Below are 18142 nucleotides of genomic sequence, written 5' to 3'. Positions count from 1 at the left end.
ATTATCAGAGGAACTTATTTACAATAGTCTTAAATACAGTGAGAGATTTGTTGATTATTCTAGAGCAGAAGAGAAGAACAGGTTGATTTGAGAACTACCGCTGAGGGGCAGCCTTGTATCATTTGTTGTATCATATTAGAAACTACACATTTTCCATTAATTCAACAATCTTATCCGGAGATTGATTGCTTTTCTTTTTATAAAAACACATTATACAATTATTATTATTATTATTATTATTTGCACATAGCATGGAAAGACGTCATTGGTCGTTGTTTAATATTCATATAGCTGTTAATATTCAGCCGGCTGTATTGAAACGTTTTCATCACGAGATGTCGCTTTAACACCGGCTCAGGAATGGGGTCAATGGAGCAAGGACTTCCAGTTGGCAGTTTCTCCATTCAGAAGTCCTTACAGAAGCGAAATGAAGAAATCTCTTGCATCCCCAAGGCACCCTAGCTAATGCACTTTATGACTTCTTTAACGTGGATGCAATGTACCACAAGGATAAAAGTAGTGGGTACTACCACAATTACGAATCGTATCCTCATTGCATCACATTTTGAACTCCGATTGCGTCAATGAAAAATGTTTAGAAAAGGCGCATCATTTATGTTCTTCTTAATCTACGTTACATTAACATACATTTTTGGCGTGCCATTTAATGAACGTCACTCAGTGGTGAAGAAATCACTGCACATTCACTTCATCGATAGCAGCCTACAGAATGAAGGTAATGCAAGTTTCAGAAAAGAAGAAGCTGAAATTATGCATGAATTAAATAGTTAAGATCACTTAAACAGAACGTATATATCGCTTTTGCGGTATTATATATGCATGTGTAATTCACAGTTAAGTCACAGTTTGGATGCTGTAGATGCAGTGGGAGGGAAACCCGGCTCTTGGATCTCTGCGCGCTGATGATGCGAAAGCGCACAGAGCCACAAGTAGTCGCGGGCTTAACCTTAAAACAAAAGGCATGCCCAATGAGAACACTTGAGCACCTCCCCAAAATCTTCTGATTAAAAGCGCTGGATGTTTAGAAATGCCGCGCGCATAAAGGCGACAGCCGAGCAGAGCCGCTTCAGTATACAGGTACAGGCAAGGCATGGACCACAGACCGGCGGATTTCAGACTTTGTGGACGCGCAAAGGCAACGTTTTAGTGCACCCGCGTCCTGGAATATTCTCGCGTTCACATCTCAGCCGCCTTTCTCATTTCGCGCTTTATAAATTAAAGGGTTTTCTCGCGCACAAACATGTTTTTGTTGCTAAGGTCAGTTCTTCTCGTTAACGTGTTCTACGCTCAATGGGAAATTGTGAATGCGATGCAGAGCCAGTTGTGCGTGCCCGTCAGACTGGATCGCGTCGAGAACAATTTAGTCAGCGCCGAAGACAGCACGTTGCCGCAAACAGTTGCATTCAAAATAAGTGCGTTCGAGCAAGATTTTGTGCTCGAATTGCAGTCTGACTCCAGCTTCATTGCACCGGCTTTCTCGACGCACGCCGACGCAACCGCTCAAAATTCCGCGCACGGCGAAGATCTGAGCCGGTGTTTTTATTCCGGCGAGGTGAATGCCGATTCCTATTCCTATGCGGCGCTCAGCTTGTGCAAGGGGCTGCAGGGCGCATTCGGTTACGATGGCTGGGAATATTTCATCAAGCCGGCTTTAAACGACACCGACCGGGAAGGTGTGCACGCGCATCTCATCAGCCGCAGATCTAACGCCAAACTAAGCGGAAACTCCACGTCAAGATGCGGCGTGGACAGCGGTGCGACCCAAAACGTCGCGCAGTCTTTGGCGAAGTTTAAGCACCTAAAGGACCAACACAAGACTAACGTCACCATGTCAGTACTGAAAAACCGCTCGAAGAGATTTGTCTCCATTCCGCGTTACGTAGAGACGTTAGTGGTGGCCGATGAATCAATGGCCAAATTTCACGGCGACGACCTCAAGCATTACGTGCTGACCTTAATGTCAGTGGCAGCTAAACTTTACAAGCACCCCACCATTCTTAACTCTATCAACATCGTGGTTGTCAAGTTTATGGTGATTAACGAGGAAGAGAAGGGACCGAAAGTTTCCGGGAACGCGGCGATGACCCTGCGTAATTTCTGCACCTGGCAGAAGAAGCTGAACAAAAACAGCGACAAGCACGCGGAGTATTGGGACACGGCCATCCTATTCACTAAACAGGTAACGTGTTTCGTCGATAGGGGGCAGTACGAGAATCGACGAATCCTAGAATTATCCGGCTAATGCGTCTTGCGATAATTATATCAAGATGGCAGGCAACATGAAACAAAGCTGAACACCACACAGGCTGCTGCAATTTACTTACCCAATAATCAAACCAATTCAGACATGATTTATGATGACACTGTAATCACAGCTTTTAAGTCCAAAGGTGAACTGTATATGCGTAAATATGGTGTTTTGATTGTGTGCCTTTACTCTGACCTAAACGTTTTTATCCGAGCACTGGTGAATAAAGCGTGGTTAAACTCTGAAATATGTTTTGTATTTCACAGAGTAATGGGCAGGTTGCAACAAGAGCGGCCTTTCCAGTTAACCTACAGTTGCCACGGGCTTCCCATCATGTTTATAAGTGTTGTTAAGGTCATAGGTCAGGCCTGCCTTTGAGGTATCACCCTGTATTGGTATTGCGAGTAGGAATGCGCGCTCTGAATCAGCAAATATCATCGGCAGAATACTTAGCGGATTGCTAAAATAATTGGCTTATCGATCTCATTGAACTTTTGGAGAGTTGTTTTTATTTGACAGTTTTGAGATTGGATGTAGAACATCTAAACAGGCCAAACAGTGCATTTTCACAAGATCAGATTTAGAGTAACGTGAAGTTTTGACAGCTTTGAGAAGAATCTGTTGGGGGTGAACAGAAATAGTGTGATCATTAGGAGGTAAAGGGACGATTCTGAAGCCATGTGATTGACTGATTGATTTTAAATATAGCGCACTAGTTAGTTTTATTTTTTAGCAAACCACCTTTATTCATTTTTGCACAAATTATTATTGGGACAAATTCTGATTAATAAAAACTCATATTCACACAATTCCTTTTACAATACGAGTGACTTCAAAACACCTTTACCATAGCATAATTCTGAAATTTGCATCATAAGACCAGCTCTATATGACATTGCTGATGTAAACTTGCTCTGTGACCCACCTGGTACAGCCTGACTCATGTTCGTCTATTTAGATTAAAACTGAACACAGTTTTAGCAGCACTCAGTGAACTTTGAAAATATAGAAGTAATGTAATATCATTTTGCATCAACTTACTCGACATCTTCCTGCTCTTGTTTAACCTCAGCGCAAAACAAAACGAAGCACTGTTTCAATTTATTTTGTTACTTTTATTAGCTGTTTGCCTGTGACATTGACCAAGGCAATATTAAGGAATGTCTGCACAAGCTTAGCATTCAGTCCATAAATTATTATTTTACTCACACATAAACCCCTGCTTTGTTACAGATTCACCGATGAACTCATTTTATGCTGTCAGCTGTTTTTTAGGAACACTCATATGTGTGAAAACATGTCCAGCTCCAAAAATGCCAGATAACGCAACCCTTGTGTCCTGTTGTAATCTGCTGCAGTTACACATGACCTGAGCTGGACATCCAGACCAGTCATGTCTGCCTAGTCTGGATGACAGCTGCGGTGAATCATTCTGAGGGGAGTAAATGTTTTATTGTTTCTTCTCCAAAGGGAACTTATGAAGCATTTTAGCAAGAGAGCACAGTTACTCCCTACATTCTTCCACTCATTATGTTCATTACTCCCGGTGGACAGAGAGAGATTGTCGGGTTTCTCCGTGGTCTTGGATGACTCAAGATGAGTTGGAGAGGGGCTAGACTTGTACATCTGCTAAGCTATATAAAAGAAAAGTTTCCAACCTGAGTATGGCGTGATTACGGAAGTCTGCACAAATGATACAGGGAGAAAATGAATGAAATTGCAATGAAATTGATGGACGTATGAATGGATGGAAGGATGATGATTGGTTAGACGAATTAATGAATGGATAAGTAAATTATTGCAGATATAAAAATGTAGATTCACATTGTTTACTAAACACCCTGCAACCAATTCTATTAAATAGCTAAAACAGGAATGTTAGCAAACAGAGGTTTTATTTTTAATGTGCTAGTTGCTGTTTTCCATTCAGTTAAAATGAATGGGGATGAGAGCTTTAAAGCTTAAAAAACACATGAAAAGTAGATCTTAGGACTCATGCACTTAATTTCAAGTCTTCTCAAGACATGATAGCTTTGTGTAAGAAGAAGAAAAGTAGATTTTGTCTTCTGCACTGAGAGATTGACAGATCGAACCATTCTTTTGAGTCAGATCTTATAAAGAAATCAGTTGATCAGGTTCATAAACCAGGATTTTAACAAGGAGAACACAAATCAGATTGATGCAGTCCTTGACTTCATGGGGACTAACATACTGGCGCTCTCATAAAATGTATTATTACATATAAATTACATAAAACTAAACTTGGTGACTTCAAATTGTACTTTATTTTTTTTCACATCCTTATTGAAGTTTATAAGGTGTCTTGCACATTGATGGAAAAGTGTTACCAGTACATTTTTAGTTTTTTCTTCATTTGTGTTTAACTGGGGTTTGGAAGAGCATGAGGGAGAATAAATGATGACAGAACTATTCCTTTAAGCTATTTATGTCAGCAAGGCCAATGTATACAAAAGAAATAAAGGGAATTTCATAAAGGGCTATGGGAGATACACTAATGGGAAGTGTCCAGTTTCGTGGGGAGCTTCCCCTAACCACAGTCCCAGCTGCGAGCGATCTGACTCTTTACCCCTTTTTCTCGTCCTACCCCCTTTAGTCTGTTTCCCATTACTACTATTTAATGAGGGAGAGGCTGAGGGTGGTGAAGAGAGAAAAGCAAGAAAGATAGAGAGAGAAAACCTACGTGCCCGTTGTGTTCAGGCCCACCTGCTGCAGAGCTCTAATCCCAGCTGCAGCCTGAGAGTAAAACAGCATATCTTTCCATTCAGGTTGTTCAGTAATGACCTCATTTTCTGTTAAATGATGTAGTGGCATCAAAACCAGCAGTGGATTATTGTGGGTATTTTTAATCGCCAATTAAATATTATGGAAGCAAATATGTTTTTCAATAAGTACACTCGTTGCAAAAAACAAGAAAGATCCCTGCTGGCCGGTCATGCAAAAATGCAACAGTTCATATTTAATAAAAATCAGAGCGAGAATTGTAACTAGGCCACTGTTGCAGGAGAGAGGTAGAGAGTCATGTTATGGCAACGTGAAATGTAACCATTACAACATTGACACAAATCAAAAGTACTCTACATGCAACTGCAGCACAAGATCTGCACATGTGTAATAGAATTCATTTCACAGTATCAAAACTTCACGAGCATCAAATTAACTTTGTTAGCCGGCCAGAAAATATTGCTTCCTTCAGTGTTGAATGAGCTGATGTAATTTAAACTACTTTGTATTGTAAAATTAGCTTTTTTGCAATTAGCACATTCAGTATGCAAATCACACATTCTGTTGTTCTATTGATGGCTTATGTTTGATTGCAAATATATGTATACTCATATGCTTGACGTTCCATGTAGAGCATTAGTGGTATTTTATAATGGATCCTTGAGTTATGTAATTTAGGTAATTGGGAACAGCAAGCCAGTTGAAAAGTTTGACTCAGCTGTTCATCACAGAGACAGAAAAGTCTACAGTTTATTTGCATTTTCTAAATACAGCCTTTATCAAAGGCATTTGTTCACTATCTGATGCACTAATAAATAATGAATGATTGGAGTTGATAGGCTGTGCATTATCCTTTAAGAGTCAAGCATTTACGGCATTTTTTTTTTTTAGAAAAATATATGTCTGCCACCCCATCTATGTTTCTCAGATACAACAAGTTTCTAGCATTTATCCCCCCCCAAAAAAATACATCATTACTAATTTCAAGTAAAGTTCCAACTAAATAACATCTGCACAAGTTTCCTTCCTTAGCTGGCAAACTGAAAGTAACCAACAGCCTTGGGCTACACACTCTAGGCCCATCTCCTATTTTTATATGACATATTTGGTTTGAAAATGATCACTAGCTTGGGGCATGTTGACTGCCATGCGAGCTTGTTTTTTGCAGTTCATGTGGTTCTGAAGTTTGTCACATGGTACGATTCGAAAGAAACATCTTGTGCTTGTTGGAACAGCATAAAATAACAAGATTGCAAAAACTAAATGCCTCAAAGATTGTTACAATTATTAGAAGAAACATCTCATTTTTGTAAAACTGAAGAACTACAATCTAAATTGCTATGCGGCCTGTATTTAATTATGTGCTTGTTTGCGCAGACACTGCTGGAAGTGTACATCTACCCGGGTGGCTAACCATATAACCACTAACGCCCCACAGGGGTAGTGTTAGATAGCTTATCAGAGAAAGTACAACAACGATATAGATAGAAAGTGCGAAGGAAGGCGAGAGTTAGTGAGAGAGGGGAAAAGAGAGAAATGCACATATGGAACAGTTTGGATTTTATAAAGGCATAATGAAAGTCGTATGTTTGCAATGTTGGATGCCAATTGGGTCAGCGCTGCTTGTGGAGAGTATGGGCAAGCTTCCCCCCCTGTTTTGCAGAGGATAAAAAGATTTCTTGCCAAACATGGAGATTGGATAAAAAAACAATGGATAGATAAGTTAACTGAAATGACTTGGAAGTCTGCTCTCATTGCTTATCTAATATTATCGGCACACAGGACCATTAGCTAAACCATAACCTCAAATGGTCTGATTCTGTTTCCTCCACCTGGCTGGAATCCAAAAGGCCCATACCATATTTTATTACTCAAGCATGTCATCAGGCACTTGGAGTCTGAACTGTGGGGGAGGGGGGTGAATAAGTGGGAAAAATTGTAAAATGAATTCACTGGGTACAATGGAGTAATAAGTTGATCGGATAACGTCTTAAATAGTCAATTGCATCTGATTTTTTTAAACTTCTTATTACATCCAATGCATCACATCTTAAATCCCGGTCAAACAAGTTTGTCAGGACAGGTCTACAGTGTTTCTTATTTGTAATTCAAATTATTCAAATCATTTACATTTGAGTTTAAAAAACTTCCAAATTCGAATAGTAAATAAAGCTATTATTCTCACAGCTGAATGGATATATGGGCCAAAAAGAAACCATTTGAAATGGTTTCAGTGTAGTAGTCTAGACGTTTCTGGTCTACATATGAAGTGAGAAGTGAACAACAATGTTCATGTTCTTTAGTAATCCAATCAGCAAACCATCTGTTTTCAGGTTTGTGTATGTTTGTAATGAGCACTAATGTAAAGTTAAAAACCCTTGTGCATTAAGCAGCTGGTCTAAAGGCAGTGGTGGCTAAAGTTATTTAGAAAGAGCTCACACCTTTCCTGTCACATGCATTTGAGGGAAAATATCATGTTGACTTCATTTAATAAAAGCCTACATTTTTAAAATTTGGCAACATTGCGGTATTTTCATCCTGTGATTGTAGAGTCAGGTCTCAGAGTGAGTCAACTAGACTGAATTTACTGGAGGATTACTTTTTTTTACAGACTTACAGTGTTTGTTTCATTAAAAGTGTATTTTATCTTGAGAAGAATATTATTGCAATTGTTATCCGCAAAAAAAACAACATCTTAAGAATATGCTCCCAACCAGTATGTTTATGGCATATGGCTTCCCTGACTACAGGGAAGTACTTGGATGTGGTGAATGTCGAAGCATCCATCGTCAGTAAAAGACTAGGGAGACTTTATGATTAGCCCCATGATGATTCTTGGGAGTTAGCAGCTGGATTCACATCCATCGAGAAATGCAGAGAGAATGTGAGAACTAGATCAAAGTTTTAAACAGAGACAGAGAGAGAGAGAGAGAGAGAGAGATGTAAAATATAAGAAAACCAGAAGAAACACGGTGTCCTCGTAGGACATGGATGTTTACTAAAAATAACTTTTTAATGATTATGTATGAGTAACATGTCACACTGACTTGGAGCTTTATCCTAGACATTGTGATTTATGTGGTCAAAGATGTCAGAGGCTTTGGGCTTCTGAGAGCAAAATGTGTTCTTGAGTGTTAAATGAGTTATGTTAAATAACGGGAGCTGAACAGTCCCTCCTGAATGTGGTGAAGCTCCTGTTCCCTTTAAGTGCATTGCGGCCAGAGAGAAACTTGTATTTAATGCTAAGGTTACGAGCACAGTCAGTGTTAGTCCTTTTTTGGAATTGGTATAGGGTGTTGCACCATGGGATAAGGTTGACCAGCAAACCTGCTATTATGATGTTGATTCAGTAAGGCTCAACAGATATTTTGAGCAAGTCCATTTTAAACTGTGGTAACACAATATAGGTCAGTCGGAAATTCTTTTGGGCTGAGATCCTGCATTTTATACCAGTAGAAATTAGAGCTATTTTGGGTATGTGAAATATTTCCATGTCAATTAAAAGCACATTCTTCTAGCTACCTATTTCATATTTTTCACTCACTGTTTCTCACTCAATGCTAATATGATTCCTCAGTTGAATTTTCTGGCATATCTGTGATGCCCTTTTCATTATTATTATTAACACTATGTAAATTTACACCAGGATTAATATTTCAGTAATTGTTGGTTGTGGTTTTAATTAGAAAATTAAAACGTTTAACTGTAAATATGGACTAAAGGCTAAATGTTTATTGAAGTTTAAAATTTAAATTACACTTACTTTTTATGGGTTAATATGGTCAAATGTTATTTGCATAAACAGCCAATATGCTAGTAATAAGCTACTAGTTACAATAATAGTGAGAATTGGTCCTTAAAATAAAGTGTCACCCAAATCTTCATCTCTAGAAAAATGTAGATAAGAATGATGACCACAATTTGTTTGTGTTCTGTGGATCTAGGATCTGTGTGGAGCCTCAACATGTGACACACTGGGTATGGCAGATGTTGGCACCATGTGTGATCCCAAAAGAAGTTGTTCTGTGATTGAAGATGATGGGTTGCCATCTGCCTTCACTACTGCCCATGAGCTCGGTAAGTGTAAACACATGTATAGAGAACAACTGTAGGGTTCTGTCAGTTAAAATCCCATTCATTTCCTCCATTTAGAAATTGATTTTTAACGACAAAATGTAAACCTTTCAAGAGAGACCCACTGTACGGTACCACGAGCTACAAGATTGTTGAAAAAGAAGTATGCTTCTGTAGAAACCACAAGTCAGCATGAATGACTTAAAAAAAAAGAAAAAGATATCAAACTATCTGTAAAAACAGACAAAGCAATAGTGGCTGCGTAATGGAAATAGTTTTAGTTTCTTTTAGTTTCAGTCTTTCTTAAAATCCTGCATTGAGTCATGACTTGTTTGTAAATTAATTTACGGTAAAATTAAGTAAGCAAAGGGTCAAGTTTTTAATGAAGTGGTCTGGAAGTTCATAAAAAATAAAGTTCATCTCCTCTTTCCTAATGTTTTCTAAGGTTTCTTTATATATCTCTTATTTATGCTACATGTGCAAATCGGTAGGCGGGGCTAAACAAGCAGTGGTGTAGAAGCAGGTGTTGATCATCTTCTGTGGAGGTGGTGCTTATGCACACATCATAGAGTGGCACATTCCTCAACTTGTCATGTTGACAGACTGGTTTCAATATAAGCTGTTTTAGACAAACGAGAATGCTTTAAGTTCTGAACTTAAAGAATATTTTTTATAGTGCAATGACATCTTATATTTTGGTTTGTCAGTTCATGACCTCTTTAAAATACTGATTTAGTACATTGCATACAGAGTATAACTGACAAACACTAGCCGCAGTTTCTTCTAAACTTGCATTTATATCAATCCCAGCACAAGCATGCTTCTCCAATATCAAGCCTATTGCATCGTCATTTATTATATTTGGAGGTGCTGAAATCTCCTAACTGAATGCCTGCCAACCCTACTCAAAATGTGGGTAATTGCAGCATCCAAAATCTTTTGGAAGATCTCCACAACATTGTCCCAGAGATGATGTTCATTCAATTCAGATTAGCTCAGTGGAGCAGCTGAGGAAAGATAAGCTCTATTGAAGTGGCTTGTTTCCCTGTAGGAAACCTCTTAGGCGGGTTTGTAAAAGTTTCCTCTCAAGGCCAGGGAGGAAATGTGGGGAGATGTTGGAGGTATTGTAAAAGTGAGTCAGCATAGCTGTGGTCCGACTGCTGACAGGAAAATTGCATTGGAATGATTGGTGATTTAAAAGGCAAAAATCTAAATTTACATTTGGATAATTTCTAGAGATGGTTCATTTACATTGGTGTAAAGTGTTGACACACATTGCATTTGGCTTTTTTTCCCCTCTCTTGTGTTCTTACTCCTTTCTCCTACCTTTTACTCCTTCACTGCTACAGGGCATGTCTTCAATATGCCACATGATAATGTTAAGGCATGTGAGGAAGTGTTTGGCAAGCTGCAGGACAATCACATGATGTCTCCCACTCTGATTCGGATCAACCGCACCAGCCCGTGGTCACCATGCAGTGCTGCCATTATCACTGACTACCTGGACAGTGGACACGGTAAGTAAAAGAAAGCAATATTGTGCATTTCCTATAGATCTACACTTAATCTGTTGCATTTCAATGATCTGACACTGGTTAGTTCCAAATTAACTTTAAACCACCTTAAAGTAAACTGAAATGGTCTGATTATGGTTTGCAGATAACATGAATTCCAAAAGCAACTCTGTTTTTACTTTTACATATTAACTATGTATGCTTTTACAGGTAACCATACAATGTTAATGCCATGTGAAAGTGAAGAACAAAACCACAACAGTACTGAAATATAACACTATTTTTGACACACAATTAAATATAGATCAATAGATCAAGTGTTTTTTTTAAACACCAAATCAGCATATCAAAATGATTTCTGACACCGAAGACACTGCTGGTGAAAAACAGTTTTAAACTGGGTTTAACATCTCAGTGTTAGTGCTTTCTGAAAAGCTGTCTTCAAAGGAATAGACATCTCAAGGTCAGCCTACGTTACAGCTTGCAGATCTGAATTTTTGTTGAAACAGTGTGGCAACTGACGTAACTGTTTGACTGGAGTGTTTCTGTGAAGGTTTACAGTGGGGTCACTGGGGGATTCAGAACCCCTCTCAGGGCTGATATTTGCCCTCTGTAGATGAAGACATATGTATATATACACCTACGTCTCTGATGAACAAAAATCTAAAACAAATATATCATGCCCACACTCCAGTCATTCAGTCAAACTTTAGTTCCTTACTGCAAGAAACCATGCTTACTGTATTCTTTAAATAAAGAATGACATTACAGGTAAATTAAGTGTGTGACATTCTCTTATTATTTATATACATCTTTGCAGGTGATTGTCTTCTGGATCAACCTCAGAAACCTTTAGCTCTTCCAGATGTGCTCCCAGGTGCATCGTACGGTTTAGAGCGGCAGTGTGAGCTTGCCTTTGGTGCCGGCTCAAAGCCGTGCCCGTTCATGCAGGCACCATGTCAGCGTTTGTGGTGCACAGGAAAGACCCGCGGGCAACTGGTGTGCCAGACAAGACACTTTCCATGGGCAGATGGAACCAGCTGCGGGGACGGACAACTCTGTATGAGGGGCACATGCATGGACAAACAGGAGATCACCAAAACTAAGGTACCTTCAGTCATCTACAGTATCCCAAATACTTGGATGGATGGATGAACGGACACTAAACATACAAACAGTATTAAAAATGCTCACTTGCACAATTTTCAAATTTTAGAGAGAAGGATTTAAACTTTAGTTGAGTGAACACATTGAATGCATTTTAAAAGAACTCTCACTGCAGTGTGAAAGATGTCACGTGACCAGAACAGAGATTTGACATACTGATGTCAGCCTGTTAAACGTACTGCACTTGACCTCTTTCTTGGTTATTTTGCCCTGTTGCTTAGCGATCTTGCATGTTAACTGATAACGTGTTCTTGGTGGCCAAGTCATTTAGGATTAAAATATAGCTTGTTGGTAAAAGGTCTGTTGTTGGTAAAAGGTTTGTTGTTCAAAGGTCAAGTGAGTTGTGACAACTTCCTGTTTCTGTTTTAGGTGGATGGCAGATGGGGTAAATGGGGACCGTTCGGTACCTGCTCCAGAACTTGTGGAGGTGGAGTGCAGCTGTCAAAGAGAGAGTGTGACAACCCTGTGCCAGTCAATGGCGGCAAATACTGCCAGGGAGTGAGGGTCAAATACCGGTCCTGCAACCTCTCCCCATGCCCTGACACAGGTTTAAATGTTTTCTATATACACAAAATCAGCATCAGTGTAAACAAAAGCAAATAAAACTAAGATAATTATACTATTTGTAAATAATTTCAAGAATGTGCACCACTTACATCGGCCTTATTGTCACTTTAGGCAAGAGCTATCGTGAGGAGCAGTGTGAAGCCTTCAACGGGTTTAGCCTGAACACTAACCGGCTCACCCCCTCCGTGGTGTGGGTGCCCAAATATTCTGGTGTCTCGGCTAAAGATACATGCAAGTTGATCTGCAGGGCAAATGGAACAGGCTACTTCCACGTTCTTGCACCTAAGGTGAGCAGTTAACATGTTAAAAACCATCTCAATAAGACAAAAAACAAAATGAAGTTTGGATTTGAAGCATCAAATATATATAAAATATAATTTAATATCAATTTTAACAGTTCATGCATTGGAAAATATGAGTTTATAAAATAATAGGGCCTGTTTATTAGAATTATTATTAGTGGACAATATGAGCTAAATCTTTATAATATCAAATGCTACAAAAATAACCTAAATTTAAAAAAAAGCTAACTCAGGACAAGGAAACAAATAAGAAATGCTACAATGCATTGTATAAAATATTTAAACAGACTACATGTTCTTCACTGTGTAAATTAAATATATATTACTGATAATATATCAGTTAAAAAAAGGGATTTAGCAATAGCAGTGAGAGATTTTCACATGGATGACGGACAGCAGGAATATTAGACGGTCCACTGTTACATGTGTGTTTTCTTTCTTTGAAAAGCTCTCAGAAACAGTCTCTCAGTGTGCCTATAAAGCGAAATGAGTTGTCTTTTGCTTTTTATTAGCTTAAAATCACTTGTTTTTAAACTGCATGCAAACAATAAGAGACCATGTAGCATAGTAACGTTAGATTCTTACCGGTTAAATGTGTCTGTTATAGTTTACTATATAATTAATAATACACATAAAAACTAAGGTTCACTTGAATTCTCTCACTGGAAATGATGAAGCTTGAGGATTTTATGGGGGATGCGGGGAATATAACCTGTCAGTAAGTATGGGAGTCTCACTAACATAAAGTGAACTTAACACACCTTAACACCATAAAATACATTTGCAATAGTTTGGTACATGAAAGGCTGCATGCAATATCAGAACAGTTATGAGTTATTAAACCTTCATCCAAGAATTTATTGAAAGTAAAAGTATCATTAAATTAAAACAATATATTACTATAGGCATGTAAGAGGAGAAAGGGCTGGTGAGCATACCTGCTGTTTGGTGGCTGCTTTACACTTACGTCAGATTTCACTGCAGGCAGAGTTGAGTGGTCAGGAAGAACTGATGAAAGTGAGAGGAAAGATAAGGAAGGTGAAAGGGCCTATCTTTGTGAGATACTGTTGTGCAGAGTGAAACTGTACAGACTCAACGGTTACGTCAAGGCTAGAGGTATGTTTATGAGACCGGGATTTGACACTGAAGAAACTATTCAGAGCTTGAACTCTTAAAGGGAGAGAATGAAATCTAATCTGCCAAAGACATGTTTGCCTAAGGCGAAAAATTAAAGGAATAATTAAACAATACCAAAGACTAGACGGTTCATTAATTGAGTAAACACCATTACTAAATTTTAGGTGTAGCTCATCCAAAACAAATGAGGAACAGAATAGGGGCAGAAATGGCTTAATAGTGGACATGCTAGACTCAGTTGTTTTTAGTACATGTACTGTCATAGTTGGACATCAGCCTGTTGTGCAAAGCTGCTCTAAAACTGATCAATGGGAACAATTAAAGGGATTTATCTAGTTACAGATAAATTACAAATAAGAAAAAGAAATGTAATTTTTGTATTTAAATCATTAGTAGATGAACACGTTGTTTTGCACAGAAAATAAATGATTGTATAAGAACTGCCCTACAAATTATTTGTCACCACAAAATGCTACAATTATGCTTAGCACAAAATTTCTGGCATGTAAATCATTTTCCTCTGCTTTTTATAGGTTGTTGATGGTACACCATGTTCTCCTGACTCCTCATCAGTCTGTGTCCAAGGCAAATGCACCAAAGCAGGCTGTGATGGAAAACTGGGATCCAACAAGAAGTTTGACAAGTGTGGTATCTGTGGAGGAGATAATAAAAACTGCAAGAAGGTCTCAGGCCTTTTCACCAAACCCATGTGAGTGAAGCCGGGTCACAAATAATTCATATCTTAAAATAATTCATGCATTAACCTCATGTTTTGGTAAGACATTTCTTGCCATTATTTGTGGATATGCAGTCACAAACTCACATTATTATTTTTTTTATTTATTTTATTGGTCAACTGACGTAGTAAGAAAGAAAAGCATATCCCAAAACCATTCTAATACTACTTCTGACCTTTCTCTTCTCAGGCATGGTTATAATTTTGTGGTCATGCTTCCTGTGGGAGCTTCTAATGTCGACATCAGACAGCGTGGCTACAAGGGCATCGTGAGTGATGACAACTATCTTGCCATCAAGAACAGCCAGGGCAAGTACCTGCTGAATGGAAACTATGTAGTTTCAGCCATGGAGAGGGATATTCTTGTGAAAGGGAGTCTGCTTCGCTACAGTGGAACAGTTGGCTCCTCAGAAACTGTTCAAGCTGTGAAGCCTCTGGGAGAAGCCCTGGTCATTGAAGTGCTATCTGTTGGCCAGATGACACCTCCACGTATCCGCTATTCTTTCTACTTGCCACGGGAGAGCAAAGATGCCAAGGTGCAAAAGAAAGAAGAAAAGGCACGTGCTGAAAACAGTGTTCTTAGGGAAGAGGGCAGAATCAGTAAAGGTGGAAAAGAGGCAGATCTTCTTAAAGACACAATCTCACCATCGTATGCCAAAGATATTGCACCAAAACCAGGAAAGTGGGTAGTGGCCGGGTGGGACGTGTGCTCGGTTACATGCGGGAATGGGCTCCAGAGGAGGATGGTGCAGTGTCTTGGGGGAGATGGTGGACCTGGAATGGATTGTGAACCTGCTCTAAAGCCCAGTGCTATTCAAGTGTGTGGAGACCCTTGCCCCATGTGGGAGGTGGGCGACTGGTCCCCTTGCTCCAAGACCTGTGGGAAGGGCTTCAAAAGGCGCCAGATTCGCTGCGTTACCATTGTGGGAAAGCTGCTTCCCAGGGAGAAGTGTGCAGACAAAAAGAAGCCACAGGAGCTGGACTTCTGTTCACTAGCCCCCTGTAAATAATCCGTCCCTCCATTTAATATTTCTCTAAATGGACCTTCTATTTTGTCAAATTGCATATTCAGCAGAGAAAAGTACAAAGAAAAAAGACTATATGTTATGGTTCAAAGTTTATATTTTTTCATCTGTCTGACAATGGGGAAAAAATGGACAGCTGTGGAAAAAGAAAATGACTGATAAAAGACAGACAACTGAGGTTGTGAGATAAACAGGCTTGAAGACCAATGCAAATAGTACTCTACCTCTAATTCTAAGCAAATCCATCGCCTGCAAACCATCCAGATGAGACCAAATTCAAAATCATGTCTGATGTCATTAAAATTTGTAGGTAATGGTTACATGTACATTTTTTGTATGTTTGACTAGATATTTTATAGATGTATTGACAGCACCTAAAACATAAAAGTATTGAAGTGTTCTGCATTTAAAACAAAAATCTTCTTTAATTCTTTACATTTGTAAAGCAATTATAATCTAATCCAACCTCTACTCTAAAGCTAACTACTTCTCATCAATACAAAATATAACAGGCAATCTTTTACTAAATTATACCATTTTGTATACTTGTTGTTCATTTTAATATTCAATTAAGTGAAAAAGCATGACAAAGAACATATTTGTTTAATTATTTAAATGCAGTTAATCAATGTATTCAATATCCTACAAATCTAAAAGGATTTTTAAATGCCTATAAATCATTCATATGTAAAGTGTTTCCATTTTAGATGCTGTTAATATGTCAATAATGTACATGTCTATGCAAGCATATGAAAGTGTATGTGATGAAACCGCACTCTACAAATGAGAAGACTCTGGACATTGCTATCCAACTCCAAAACAACATCGTCATTATTATGCCTAAACTGCACAAATCCAATTTTTATTTTTTCCTGCAGACATCAGTGTAAACATCTTTATTTGTGTGAGCAACTGATGTTTGAAATTGCCATTAATGAATATGTGCGGTGGAGGCCAAACTAAATACTGATACAGTCCATCTGGTTTAACAGAAACATTCCACAGGGTATATAATAAACTAGCTCACAAATGCCCTTGTACTGCATGAAACTGGCTGCAAACTACCCTTTTTTATACCCTCTTCTCTTCAAAACTCTGTGGAGCTGTGGAGAAAATAAACTGGGGGAGTGACTCATTATTAATCAAAAATTAAGACCCAAGAATGAGACCGGAGTATTTGTAATGGAGGTTAAAATTTGATTTGATTTACTGGTTTACTAGTTTTTCCATTTCCTTCGCATTGCTTAAGGCCTGAGAGGAAGCACAGGCTACATTTCTATCAGCACATTTTCTGTAGCAACAAACAGGCCTAAATATTAGCATTTTTTCACAAATAGAGCGAGGAAGCCGGTTCCCAGTGCTTTACGTCATGCAAATAAATGAAGTCATCTGTGTAGTAATGTAACTGGAAGTCTTCTAACCACTTACCACATGGCCTTTCGTGCAATGCAGCGATCCACCTTTACCACGGCAATATGACATGCAGTAACTCAGAGGGGCCATTCTGACAAAGTGCAGATCATGGAAATGTTTAAGTCTTTGCCGATGTATTAGCCCACTGAAACAAAAACAGCAAGGAGAAAGCCTTATGTACACAAGGCCTGTGTTTTATCAGTACGTGTGTGTTAGCATGTTAGCCGTCTGTCCCTAAACTCTTTTTGCATGTCCATTCATCTCCTTAAAGTCACTGTTATTTAGCTCAGCAGACCTATTTTTTTTCTTGTCTGGCCAGCATATTTCCTGCTTTCAGCCATGTTCTGTACTGCCAAACACATTCCCTCCTCAATCCAGTGTTCAACCAGAACCCTTTTTTAATTTGTTGTAATGCTGTTTATCTCCTCTCCTCTACCTACCACTGAGCCAGAGGCGCAGCTGCTATAATCATGCCCTGTCTGGTACAGTTGCCATTTTAATTTATTATTTTCAATGAATTTTAAGAACTGGTGGCTGGTGGCAAACGGTTGTACAGTGTCGTGCCCTGTGCTTTGGTGGCAAGTCATTCTTTGTACACAGTAAGTGAAAATCCCTGTAATACGCTAAACATGTTACGTTGATGATCAAGGTTCTTCAGAGTAACCATATCGTCCATCTAAAAGATGGTTTCTGTATTACTTTAATGCATATTTTTCTTTTGCGCTTTTGTACAGCAAAAGATTTCAATGTCCTGCATGGGCTTGTATACCATGTATACATCCATCTGGCTGTGCATAAACAAGTCATGTAAATAAATACCTATTATGTCTTGTTATACATATTTTTTTCTTGTCATGCTTTAAGGTATTTATTCCAAATAAATCATGTACAAAAATTTTGTAGCCCTTGTTATTTTTGCTGTTGTTTTTTGTATTGCTAATTGTCTCAAATCTCATTTGACTCAGTCGCTAACTTAGCTCGACAATAAAGATATCCGCAACAAGGAATACAAAAAATGAAATAAACTCCAGAGAGAATGAAAGGAGAGAAAGATGGAAAAAAGTGGTCATATTTCAAGCTGTTGAATGTAACAGCTGCGCACTTGCCGTCTAGGGCCTTTTAAGGCAGTTTGACCTCGATCAGATGAGTATATAACTTGGAGAGTGATATCATGGCTGTGCATTGTGGGTAGTGAG

The 18142-nt window shown here is 38.7% G+C and overlaps 1 protein-coding gene across 1 annotated transcript; it reads left to right on the top strand.

Moving 5' to 3' along the window:
* Positions 1–1007: 1007 nt before the first annotated feature.
* Positions 1008–17830, top strand: adamts15a (ADAM metallopeptidase with thrombospondin type 1 motif, 15a). The gene is made up of 8 exons (XM_043239799.1): positions 1008–2200; positions 8956–9088; positions 10435–10602; positions 11420–11706; positions 12136–12313; positions 12445–12620; positions 14306–14481; positions 14699–17830. The coding sequence occupies exons 1-8, from the start codon at positions 1262–1264 to the stop codon at positions 15516–15518; spliced, it is 2877 nt and encodes a 958-aa protein (XP_043095734.1). The 5' UTR covers positions 1008–1261; the 3' UTR covers positions 15519–17830.
* The last annotated feature ends 312 nt before the right edge of the window (positions 17831–18142 follow it).

This window comes from Puntigrus tetrazona, chromosome 5, assembly GCF_018831695.1.
Source record: "Puntigrus tetrazona isolate hp1 chromosome 5, ASM1883169v1, whole genome shotgun sequence".
In the NCBI taxonomy this organism is placed as follows: domain Eukaryota; kingdom Metazoa; phylum Chordata; class Actinopteri; order Cypriniformes; family Cyprinidae; genus Puntigrus; species Puntigrus tetrazona.
The sequence above is the reverse complement of the archived record's forward strand: the minus strand, read 5'-3'. Positions and strand labels throughout refer to the sequence as shown.